Source organism: Petromyzon marinus, chromosome 4 (genome assembly GCF_048934315.1).
Source record: "Petromyzon marinus isolate PM22_M1 ecotype Great Lakes invasive population chromosome 4, UKy_Petmar_22M1.pri1.0, whole genome shotgun sequence".
NCBI lineage: Eukaryota > Metazoa > Chordata > Hyperoartia > Petromyzontiformes > Petromyzontidae > Petromyzon > Petromyzon marinus.
The window spans coordinates 15,619,206-15,631,818 of NC_133670.1; the positions used below are offsets into that span (position 1 = coordinate 15,619,206).

Below are 12,613 nucleotides of genomic sequence, written 5' to 3' on the forward strand. Positions count from 1 at the left end.
GTGCAATGCGTCTTCATGCTTACGTCTTCAGCAGGAGGAAGAGGAAATGCGGAAAAAAGCCACGATGGCCGCAGCCGCTGGCGCGACCGACGGCGAAAACCCAACAACTGCGGGGTCGGACCCGATGCAGGAGACGGAGCAGCTGCTGGTGATACAGCGGCTGGAGCGCGAGATCGACGAGCTCCGGCAGCTGCAGCTGGCGGCGGTTGATGCCGCCGCCCCGGCCAAGGACCCGCTCGCCCGGCCATCGCCCACAGAACTGGGCTCCGAGGCGGAGGGCGAGTGGCTGGCTCGTGAGCAGGCAATCCGTCGGCTGGAGCAGGAGGCCGCGTGCGCCGCCCAAGACTTCCTCGAGTCGCTCGACTTCGGCGAGGGCTACGACAGCGAGGGCGGTGCCCTCAGCCGGAGCAGCGGCGGCTCGCTGGAGGGGCCGCCAAGGCCTGAGAGTCGGGGCAAGGCGCCCGAAGAGGAGGACGACGAAGGCTTCGTCGGCGGCGGTGCCGAAGAGCACCACAGGGGCTCATCGCGACCGGGCAGCCGTGGCACGGGCGCCGGCGGCGCCGTCGGGGAGCTCGGCGAAGGGGGCGACGGCACCAGCGGCGAGGGGGTCGTGGGCAGCAAGGGCTCGTACGACCAGCGCACGAGCGGAATTCACACGAGCGACGAGTCGTTCGAGGAGGACCAGCTGGCGGGCAGGACGGCGCCCGACGCCGCCGTGGCAGAGGCGCAGGAGGAGCCTGTGTATGACGCTCCGCTGCTCGAGGAGTTTGACCTGGAGGGCGAGGACACGGCCTCCGTCACCGGCACCGAGACGGTCAGGATGCGCCGCACCAGCCGGCAGCCACTGTCGCCCGAGCGCGAGTTCCGCTACTCCGTAAACACGTACAACGGCTCGGCCTACCCCTACGGCTCGCTGGACGGGCCCCAGTTGTCGGTGAGCACACACGCCGCCACGTTCTGCTCCTTCGATGGCACTGCGTTCCGTACGATGGTCGTGTGAGCACGGATGTGGTCTTGTTTTTGTTGTTGTGGTCAGGTGGGAGAGAGCGATGAAGATTTCGACCGAGGGTTTGATGAGGAGGATCTGGCGTCCCGTCGGGAAACCATCTACAGCTCCCTGGGCACGCCTTACTTCCATAGCTACCTCCACATCAAAGGTGGGCTGCGAGACCAGCTGACGAACATTGCTAGGATTTCCAAAGATATACAACCAAAAATTCACCTCACTCAAAGAACATTTGCTTCTTTCCACTCCCTCCCATGATATCCTTGTGATGATCATGTGGCGGTCACATCTGTGTTTTTCCGCATGTGTTCGTGTGTGTATGTGTGTGGTGCAGCGGTTAGCGCGCTGCGCTATGAACCCAGCCACCCGAGTTTGAGTCGCGCTTACGATCCATGAGTTGAAAATATTTGAACTGGTCATGGGCCTTCCCAAGGTCGACTCAGCCTCACATGAGTACCTGGTGCTGTGTGTAAACATCGCCACTCGGCAGACAAAGGCGGCTGGGCGTGGTGTTGACCAACCACCCTCTCGTGTGCTGTGCCGGCCTTTATAGGTGCTCAATAACAGCACAGGCCCCAACAGTCTATTAAGGCTATAGATGCATGTACTGTACGTTGAACGTCTTTCGCACCCTACGTAGCCAACCGTGCTAATCGGAGTATGGGGGATCTTTGTCTTTGCACGTGCGTGCGCTGCCGCCCTGCAGTGGGCATGATGAACATGTGGAAGCGGCGCTGGTGCGTGCTCAAGGACGACACCTTCATGTGGTTCCGCGCCAAGCAGGAGGCCCTCAAGGCCGGCTGGCTCCACAAGAAGGGCGGCGGCACCTCCACGCTGTCGCGCCGGAACTGGAAGCGCCGCTGGTTCGTGCTGCGCGACGCCAAGCTCATGTACTTCGAGAGCGACAGCGAGGAGAAGCTCAAGGGCGTCCTCGACGTTCGCTCGGCCAGGTGAGGACAGCTCGGCCGCGTTTCCACCGGGGGGGGGGGCTGATGCTCGACAAAACATCCACGCTCGTTGGGAGCACGAGGAGAAATGGAACCACACAGACTCCGGCCAGAGCTCCAAACAAATGTGGAATAAAGAAGAAGACGTATCGAATAGGTGACGTTCTGGGGAAATGACCCCCCATAGCACAGAGATCCAGAGCCATGGAGAAGGGACATTTCCTGCAATGTCGCCAATTTTATTTATATGTACTTGTTTACTTTCCCTCTTTTAGGAAGTGTGTTGACCATTTTCCCGAGCTCTTCTTGTTTGTGGCTCTATGCACCAACGCCAACGAAATAGCACGATGTTTTGTCGAGCGAAACAAGCGGAGATGAACAGAAGGAAAGTTCACCCGGGTGTGACGAGTGATTTAGGGCCCGTCTCCAGCAGTGGCGTAGCTGTCGAGTGTGCAGATGGTGCAACTGCACAGGGGCCCATGAACCGAAGAGGATGGGAAATTGGATGGGGGGTGCCATTTCATTCTTTACACCAGAGTCCATGCCAACCCCACTACATCACTGCGCTCAAGGCTATGTGAACAAGATTAGTGAGAATCGGAGCATTCCGGTTTGTATCGGGTCTGGTGTGGTGAGCGTTGACCTCACTTGGCTCACCTGGGCCTCTCATTCCCTCCACTCACAGCCGCAGTGGCCCTGCACATTCTTCACGCCACTTGTGCTCACATACGTCAACCTTAAATGGGGTGTATTATGTGCATGGGCTCGTTCCTCCCATTGTGTATGAAAGTCTTTGTTCAGGAATAGAACAGCATAGTTTAGCTCAATGCAGTCTTAAGGTCACGACGATAAAGCGATTGTTTTGGTGAGCTCTAATTCCGATCTAAACCCCGTGTGCTCCACTTCCACAATGAGCCGGTGGTGCATGATATGAAACCAGTGGCGAGGAGATGTACGTCTATCGTGCTAATGCTGTGACCACATCGCCCGAAATAACCCCAATATCATCCAATGAAAGCCAAGCAGCTTTGAGCCTGGTTAGTGCTCGGATGGGTGACCACCGTGCATAAATCAGGTGTTATAGGCACTGTGGGCAGAAGAGGTTAGGTGCATTGCAACCTATTGTTCTGTACTGCCCTCTTGCTTCACTGACCGGTATGGTGAATTTAACACGTCGGCTTTCGCGACCTATATCATCCATAATAGAGTTTTTTGTTTGTTTTGGCTTGGCTCTCCAACACACCGGTGTGCTGTACTAGTGACGAATTGGGATGTTCTGTTTACGTGACAACCCTTACTAGTTGGCTGTGTCGGGTGGTGGCGGGTTTTAAAGACACATATATTTACGCGATCTAACACAAAAAAACCTATATTATGGACGGTATGGTGAAATATGGTAAAAAAAATATCCATTGCTGCCTGCACGTCCTGTGGCTGCTGTTGCCCTGGCAGAGAAATTATTGACAACACAGACAAGGAGAACGGAATCAACGTGGTGATGAAAGAGCGGACGTACCACCTCATTGCCGAGTCTCCTGAAGATGCCAGGTGAGACGCCGGAAGGAATGTTGTGAGTGTATATGTAAATATCTCACATGACACATGCACACATGCCGTAAATGTGTTCCTTTGCATGTGAGCTATTTTGTGGGAACAGAATTACAAGACAAATGCAACCATAGTAAAAAGGTTATGCAATGAGGTGCTGTAATAAAGAAATCAGCTCCCGCTGGTTATATAATGCAGTACTTATGAGTTTTATTTCAATAATAAGTGCCAATTATGTAAGTGGAATTGAATAATAAGAGAGCTTTGAAACACTTACAAAAATGTTTTTTTAAATTTCTCTATTTCGTCTTCACACATATACACATCGTACAAAGACGAAAATCCTCTGTGTAACCTACCTCGGCTGTTTGGGCAATTGCTAAATAGTGAGCCTTTAATGGACTGTTGTGACAAGTGCTGTTAGCAGGCACCTATTGGCCTATGGTGATGTGTGTGTATATATATAAAGATAATGATCTCCCGTATAGCCTTAACAAGACTGTAGGAGCAAGTGGTGTCAGCGAGCATCGATGAAGGCCAGCGCGGCTCACGAAGAAGGTGTGGGTGTCCAACACCACGCCCAGCCGCCTACGAGTACCTTTGTCCATGTAATTTTTTCATTTCAAAGAAATGCCGTCTTCAGAAAATCCATGGCAGCTGCTGGCATTGCCTGTGATGAGTCACTGCCAGATGTGTCTGTGGTTGTTTGCCGCTGCTGGATGTCTCACGACGTGACCATGTGGCCCTGTGTCTGTCTGTGTGTGTGTGTTCGGTCGAGCACAGTGAGTGGTTCAGCGCTATGAGCCGCGTGCACGGCGCTTCCGAGCAGGAGCTGCAGACCATGCACGACGAGATGGCCAACCCCAAGAACGCTGTGGTGAGCACATCGCCTTGCCAGTGGTGGTGGAGCATGGTTTCTCTAGGTCCTGATGCAATGAATTAAGTTGGTTATTTCCCCTGCCCGATCTCCCTCCCTTTTCATAACCCAATGTCCGAGCCCCCCTGGCCCATGGACCCCTCTGGCCTGAGAGCCCCAGTACATCCATAAGCCTACGTGTTAAACAGCCCTAGTACACTTCCACACTTTACAACCTGACCGATTTAAGTAGTGGCCTGTGGATTTTTAAAAACTTTTTTACAGTTTGATGTTTGGCTTTGAAAATTTGTATGGTGCAAAATAGTTTAAATATTGGCTCCCACTTAGATGAGCATGTTTGGTAAGTACCTCACTGCCTCGCTTAGCCTGTATTCGCCACTCATTTCATCAACTGACAGCCCCATAGCCCTGCCTATTCCTCACACCTGTCCCACTCACACTTCCAGCTGACAATTAAATAGACTTGAACTTCTCAATGATCAATTATTAAACGAATACGATACAAGAGAATTTGAATACGATCATATTGCCTCTTAAATAACACTTGTTTCTTTGTCCTCTATAATGTTTCAGGGAACCTTGGATGTTGGTTTAATAGATGCAGCCTGCGCCTCTGACAATCCAGACAGGTTTGTACAATATTCTGTTGTCTTGAGTGTGTGGTGGTAGTTCATAGCTGTGGCTGATTGCCCACAGTAGTGATTAAATAAATGACATGTTTCATATGAAATGAAGACTACCCCAAAAACAAACTGTGCTTATTTTGATACATACCTCGACTGTGTCCCAGGTAGTCCAATGGCACGAGTGACAGTGACGCGCTGTATTTTCAACGCAGTCTCAGTCACGGGGGTTATTTGACCGTACTTCACAATGCTCGTCAGTGTAGTATAGTGAAGGTGGGGAGCATAGATGGACCGTCTGGAGAGCTTATGTATGTACACCTGTACAATCGAGCCTGTGTGTGTGTGTGCGCGTGCTGTAGCGTAGTGGTTAGCGCGCTGCACTGCAAACCTGGCGACCCGGGTTCAATTCCCGCTCACGGCCAACACCAGTGACGATTATATGAACCGGTCCTGGGCTTCCCCTAGTTTGACTCCGCCTCAAATGAGTACCTGGTGCGGCGTGTGAACATTGCTACTGGGGAGACAAAGGCGGCCCGGCGCGGTGCTGGCCACCCACCCCCTCGTGTGGCATGCTGGCCTTCATAGGTACTCGCTAACAGCACTGCCCCAACAGTCTGTTCAAGCTATACGGGGGATCTTTGTCTTTTATAGTTGCATGTATCTGCGGGTATATTAACCTGCTTCACAGCGGATGGTAAATAAAAAAAAAAATCTTGATGTCTCTAGCATTGCTTGACCGCGTCATGGTCTAAATTTACCAAAATTTTTAAATGTCTTTTTTTTTTTACGAAATATAAATACTAATTTGTGATTCCACAGAACCAGTGTATCCCCTTCCCCCCCCCCCCCCCGCACCACCTACTGTCAGACCACAGAGCTTAGGCAATTGTTGGAGCCGATTTCTGGCTGCCTTCTAGCTTGTCTAGTTTGTTGCCAGTAACGAGCTGGATGTACGGAATGGCCGCCTCTCGTTAGTACACTTTCTGACGCTGCGATCGTCCTCCGATGTTCTGATGTGGCGCGCATTCAGACAAAACTCGTTTGTGATCATCACGGCGAACCGCGTGCTGCAGTGCAACACCGACACGGCAGAGGAGATGCACCACTGGATCGCGCTGCTACAGCGCAGCAAGGGCGATGCGCGCGTCGAGGGACAGGAGTTCATCGTACGAGGTGTTGCGATGAAATGGCGCGCGCACACGGCAGCACGCACAGACACGTACATCCGTGCACATACACGCACGTACAAAGACAGAGATTCCCCCGTGTGGCCTTAACAGACTGTAGGGGCAAGTGCTGTTAGCGAGCACCGATGATGGCCGGAACGGCACACGAGGGGGTGGGTGGCCAGCGCCACGCCCGGCCGCCTTTGTCTACCCCAGTGGCGATGTTTACACGTATACATACACACGCGTGAACGTATGCATGCTTGCTAATACGCACACATAAACATGTAGAAGCGTGCACATATTTGCACACTCTCACGCACACATACACATAAATGCACAGATATGCACACTAAGATACGCGCACACACATACATATGCACACAGCATACATATACACGCACGCACGCACACCTACCTGAACATTCTTGGGAGGTATTCTTGACACTTTGTAGTGACACACAACAATGTCAACAGCCAAAAACTTGAAGTGAAGTCTCAAATAGCTCACAATGATTTCTGAAATTCTTTGAAATTCTCAACTTGCACAGCTGCCTGCAGCTGTGTGGGTATTCCATGTTGCGAAAGCTTTTGCCTTCTTGAGCCCCGTCTGCTGGTTTTATATTACCCCAGTGCTATCTAAGCTGCGTGTGAAATTCCAATGAGTAACATTCAATCTAAGTTCCGAAAATGAATAGAAATAAAGCCAAACGAAACTATGGATAAGCACGGAGGAATTGTCGGAAAATGTACGATCGTATGATTCCTGTTGGTTTGTGATAGTACTTGCGCATTTAGCTATAAATATGGTGACCAGAGTTTGATTCCCGGCCACAGATGAGATCAGTAGTAAGTAGTAGTATCAGCACGTGTCTAGGTCAAGACAGCCTTAACTTAGGTAACCAGGCATGGAGCTGACCACACCACCACTTCAAACACCATGCCAGCATTAATAAGTGCTCGTTAACAGCACTTACCACAATCATCCATATGGCTAAACGTGGAACCTTTTTGTGTGTGTCCGCACAAGGAGTGCAGTTAACTGTCCATTAGCTGTGAGTGGATTATCCAGATTGCAGATTAAACTTGCTAATTCGCACCTGTTAAGTGCACACTGGGTCTATTATATAATTATTAGCAGCTTCTCGCTTTTCGAAGGTCATTGACTTGGTTCCCTAAAGACCGCAAACAGTTTGGCAAGTAAACCGGTTACATTTCATTAGCAATGAAAAACAGAACAACACATTCTACATCTCCACCCGCACGATACAAAGGCATACAATCACTATTTTTTTTTTATATATATAGCAGTAACTAAACACATTTGACATTGTCATTGCTTTTGTTTTAATCCGGGCCATCCCCTCCATCCCATTACCCGACACAATGGAGAGTTTGCTGCGTAATAACCACGTGCATTGTGGTTGCTGCGTTCCGTGTGTGCCCCACCAGGGTGGCTGCACAAGGAGGTGAAGGGCTCAAGCAAGGGCACCGTGAGGTCGGCGCTCACGCAGCGGCTTAAGAAGCGCTGGGTGGTGCTGACGCACAACTCGCTCGACTACTACCGGAGTTCGGAGCGCGGCACCACAAAGCTGGGCACGCTGGTGCTCAACAGCCTGTGCTGCATCACGCAGGCCGACGAGAGGACCTTCAAGGAAACGGGTGAGTAGGGCTTGATTCTTCGCTCGATATTATCCGGAATGCTGCCGAGCTCTGCTTGGGGTACGGATCATTGTCGTAATGCACCACCACGAGAGTACAAGGTAAGCCTATCCGTAATAATCCTGTATTGTCGTGTCCTGTAATCCTGTGATCCTGTGAGCGGAATTCTAAAAAATTAGTACGAAGTAAGTTGACACAGATGTGGCATGCCAAAGTAATTCCCAGAACAGCATTCTGGACCATTCCGGTTGTAATTAAGAAGCACAGCGTGAGACACGCAACCAGTGGACGGCCACTACCACAGTGCAGAGCGGTGCTCACAGGGCAAAGATTTTTTGTAGGAAAAACCCTCCGGAGCAGTGGAGCTGTGCACGTTATGACAAGGGACGGCTATGGAAATTAGCTGAAAAGTTTTGGATGTTTATAGTGGAATTAAATGTGTCAGAAAGGTAGGGCCGTTCACACCCCCAGTGATTCGAGGTATTGTCACCATTCGTGGTCGCTATTACATTTAAGAATCGAGTATTTATTGTCCCATCGATTTTGTTTTCTAGTTTGCATTGTGGCACATTTATTACTTCTCATTTTAGAGTTCTGTTTCCTATATTAATTTAATCACAACACACGTTAGCAAATTATTCTAATTTGGACATTTATTAAATCATCATCACATACATAATTGAATAGATATATCATGAGCATAAGAATCAATGATTATCCATGCATCATTACATGCCTATTAAGAAGTGCTTTTCTGCTACTAAAGCAAGTGTCACTCCATGCCTGATTTTATTTAGTTAGAAATCGTATCTGTCTGAATCGGGTGCGAATAGAAATTTACACTTCGATTTTCTTTTACCATTGTTGCCGACACACGTAACACCGTCACATGCTCTGCACACAAACATTCTATATTACCCCGGGAGCAGAGCTGTGTTTGTCAACCCCACGATCCCATCGAAGCTAGCCGTGTGTCCCTGCCCGGTTCATCTCAATGTCGTCGTTTTAAATGTCCGAGCACGGCCGCTGTCCATGCTGTCCTTCCTCCAGGCTACTGGAGCATTACGGTGCATGGACGCAAGCACTCGTACCACCTTTACACAAAGCTGCTGTCGGAGGCGTCGCGCTGGGCGAGCGCTGTGCAGACCGTCATCGACTCCAAGACTCCCATCGAGACGCCCACTCAGCAGCTCATCCAGGACATTAAGGTGGCGGCTCTCCCCACGCCCCCTCCGCTTCATGTTCCACACTCCAAAGCGTGGCCATCTTCTTTGGCCACAACTCAACGCACTTCCTGCCATTGATTTTTGCATTTTTGTTTCGGTCGAACCACAAATGTAAGCATCCAAGTTTATGTTGCTTTTAAGTTTGTTTTCAAATGTTTATTTACTTGTATAGGAAGTTGGGCTATGCCTAAAATGTAGTGGGTGGTGGGAGGGAGAAGTGGGTGCAGAGTGGTCACGCAGCGGTTAGAGAACTGCACGATAAATCTGGCAACATTAAATTCCCAACCACGGCTATTGTCATTAGAGAGCGATATCTAAATCGGTCAATGCCTCCTCTTCACCCACTCACACTGGCCAGCGTGGTGAAGTGGCAAAGAGGTTCATAATTACCTTTCCTGGTATACAGGAGGTCGTGAGTTCAATCCTGACACTGAGGCGTGTATATTTGGAGTTTGCATGTTCTCCCCGTGGTCACGTGCATTTTTTCTCCGGGTCCTTCGGTTTTTCCCTCCACATTTAGAAACGTACTTTAAGATTGTTTGGTTCTTATAAATATCCAAATGATAAGCTACTTCGTGAAGCTATAATTTGTGGCCAGAAGTATGGTCAAACAACCTCCATGCCATGGGGAAGCCTCCATCTGATTATTTTTTTAAGGATTCAACATTCATTTTGTACGCTGCTCAGACATTGTTACCATTCCTAACACCCCATAGTCTAAATAAGGATGTGTCTTAACACAAATAGCAACCAGAGACATTGAAAACCAGTTTCGCTTTGAATTGTATTGCACTACTTCCCTGTAGAGAACAATCGTGCTTTACCACAAGTGCAGATGACGACACCGCTCAATCGGTTACCCGTTTAAGGCTGAGTTGACCTCGGGGGGCCCAGGCCATCTTCAGATGATATGCATACAAAGACAAAGGGGTCCCCATTTAGCCATATGGGCTACTTCTCTCCCAGTGCTGATGTTTTATACACCCTGCACCTCGCTCACCCCGATGTCATCCATAGCCATATATACACCTTGTTTACACAGACACAACAATAAGCCGCCGTTCACCACTAAGTGGCAGTGACGTCAAAAAGGCGCTTGTGCCATGCTAGGTGCACTTTAAATGCCCCCCTGGCAGGTCACGTTACAGACCCAGGTGCCGTGGGTTGATTGACTGAGGTGACTGGCACCCATGGCACCTCGGTCTGTTCCATGACCTCCTGACAGACACGTTCACGTATGCACAGTACACCGCAGTGTTATGTAATGGCGCTCTTCCCGCTGGTGCAGGAGAACATGTGTAGTGCAGAGGTGGTGGATCAGATTTACAAGCGGAACCCGATCCTGCGCTACAGCCAACACCCGCTTCGCTCGCCGCTGCTGCCACTGCCATACGGCGACGTCAGCCCCAACCGTGAGTTTGAGGCCCCCCACCCTCAAAATGCGCCGTTGGTGAAGCAGCATCCACAGAGGTGCAGTGCCACCAAGCTGTGTCCCGAGCTGCTGGATGATAATGTTGTTGATGATTATGATCTTGTGGGTGGTGATGCTGCCCCAGCTGATCATGGGACTTGAGGTTCATCCTGGGCTCTGGTTCCCTTGTCCCGACCTGTATCACGGTGTCACTCGCGTTGCTCTTAGCCATGTTTCCTGTCCTCTCCGCCTCCACCTTCCTTTGTTCCCTTGTATATTCGTTCAGAGTTGTTAGGCGCTTTTGAGATGTAGGTTCCATCTAGACGTGATGTAAAATGGAAGTTTTTGTTGTTGTTAGATTGTCCTTACTTTGTGTCACATGTCGTTACTGTCTAGTTTAGACACGTGGTGCTACTGATAAAGTTTGTATAAAACAAAACGAATCTACAAATTTGTACATAAACCCACACCAATGATAAATGCAAGCGGCTTACTTTTCCCAGAATGTGATGCCTTTAACTATATCCAGCATGTATATAGTGACTCCAGATTTTAATAACAGTGAAATCGACGATGCACCCAACGAAATACGCTTTAAAAAAATACCAAACCATGAGCGGCCGCGTTGATCCTCGGTGTCCGTGTGCCGGTGGCGCCGCACCCGGCGGGCGGGAGAGCAGTGCCCAAGGAGCGCGGCTACACGACGCTGCAGGAGGAGGCGGTGCGCGTCTTCCACACGCTGCAGGGCCTCGACGCTGTGCCCGAGCCGCTGCCCATCTACCAGGGGGTGCTGCAGACGTGCCACGACCTGCGCCCGCTGCACGACGAGCTCTACTGCCAGCTCGTCAAGCAGACGAGCTTCGCGCCCCAGCCGCTCGGCACCGGCGGCCTCCGCACGTGGCACCTGTTCGCCTGCTTGAGCTGCACGTTCCCACCGGGCCGCGCCGTCTTGCGATACGTCCGCTTCCACCTGAAGAGGTGCTGCGAGCGATCGGCCGGAGGGGGCTGTGAGCCCCTCCTCCTCCTCCTCCTCCTCGCCCGCCCCCCTCTCCAACCCTTACTGGAGGCTCAAATCTCCCAATATAAATTCTTATCACCATCGACATACGTTGGCAACAATAGGGCAGAATTAATTTCGCCCATGGTTCTCTTTCTGTAACCAATATCAATGCGCTCTTCGCCTAAATCTTTTCCCGCCACATCTCTCCACCTGATTTTGAATCTTTCCCGCTCCTTTTTCCACCCACTTTTGTGTCGCTTCACGATCCTCTCCAGGCACATTTATTGTAATGTCTAGTCCTGACAGTGGCGCTGAGTTTTATATCATAAATAGATACCCTTGTATATCTGTATACATCCATTGTGTACTAGGATAATTAAGCATTGCCAAGGGAAATAAATAAATCGGCCTTATAGAGAGCCCCTTGTCTCCACAGAGTAAAGGATCGGTTCCCCGGCACGGAGACTGAACAGTACGCCTCCTTCATCCTGGACTCGCTGAAGAAGACAAAGTTGCGGGAATTCATTCCGTCACAAGAGGAGATCCAGGCTATCGTGAGCCGGCAAGAGATGACCACCACCATCTACTGCCACGGCGGGGGCTCCTGCAAAATCACCATCGACTCACACACCACCGCCGGCGAGGTGGGAAAACCCGCCTGTTCACGTGATGTCTAAATGCTTTTGGGTTGTACCACGCATTGTTTGGCACGTGGCGCAATACGGCAACCATCATGCCAAGCAAAGACGGGGTAAAACTTGAAGATGTATCAGAGAGCGATACAGCACAACCGTTAAAACCTACGTATAATAGATGGTATCCACGTAAAGAAAAACAACTTTGTTTATCTCAGTCAGTTTCTAAGTCAAAAGGACTGACTTGATTAATTTACGTTACAGAGCGTAAAGTGCAGTGACCTACGACCTTTGACTGAAATTATTAACCACGGCAATCTTACGTGGATTTACGAACTTCTTAACTGTCTTCTTATTCCTCAGTATTCTGACAGTTGGTAAAATTAGGAAAAAATCTCAGAAATATGAGGGGGGGAGGTGCAAATGGAGTCTTTTTGGGGGGCATAAGCTGACATATTATGGGCATTTTCCGGTATTAATAACAATAGTTTTGTTCTTATTAAACTTAA

At 50.1% G+C, this 12,613-nt stretch overlaps 1 protein-coding gene across 1 annotated transcript in view; it reads left to right on the forward strand.

Annotated features, from left to right (window-relative positions):
* LOC116938635 (unconventional myosin-X-like) overlaps positions 1 to 12,613 on the forward strand; it is a 75,664-nt gene that overhangs the window by 58,197 nt on the left and 4,854 nt on the right. The window contains exons 25-36 of the mRNA XM_032946023.2: positions 32 to 934; positions 1,037 to 1,157; positions 1,713 to 1,956; positions 3,406 to 3,501; positions 4,285 to 4,378; positions 4,952 to 5,007; positions 6,035 to 6,177; positions 7,623 to 7,832; positions 8,883 to 9,040; positions 10,347 to 10,470; positions 11,150 to 11,447; positions 11,906 to 12,113. Coding sequence (XP_032801914.2) covers positions 32 to 934; positions 1,037 to 1,157; positions 1,713 to 1,956; positions 3,406 to 3,501; positions 4,285 to 4,378; positions 4,952 to 5,007; positions 6,035 to 6,177; positions 7,623 to 7,832; positions 8,883 to 9,040; positions 10,347 to 10,470; positions 11,150 to 11,447; positions 11,906 to 12,113 — 2,655 coding nt within the window. The remainder of the gene's footprint in view (positions 1 to 31; positions 935 to 1,036; positions 1,158 to 1,712; positions 1,957 to 3,405; positions 3,502 to 4,284; positions 4,379 to 4,951; positions 5,008 to 6,034; positions 6,178 to 7,622; positions 7,833 to 8,882; positions 9,041 to 10,346; positions 10,471 to 11,149; positions 11,448 to 11,905; positions 12,114 to 12,613) is intronic.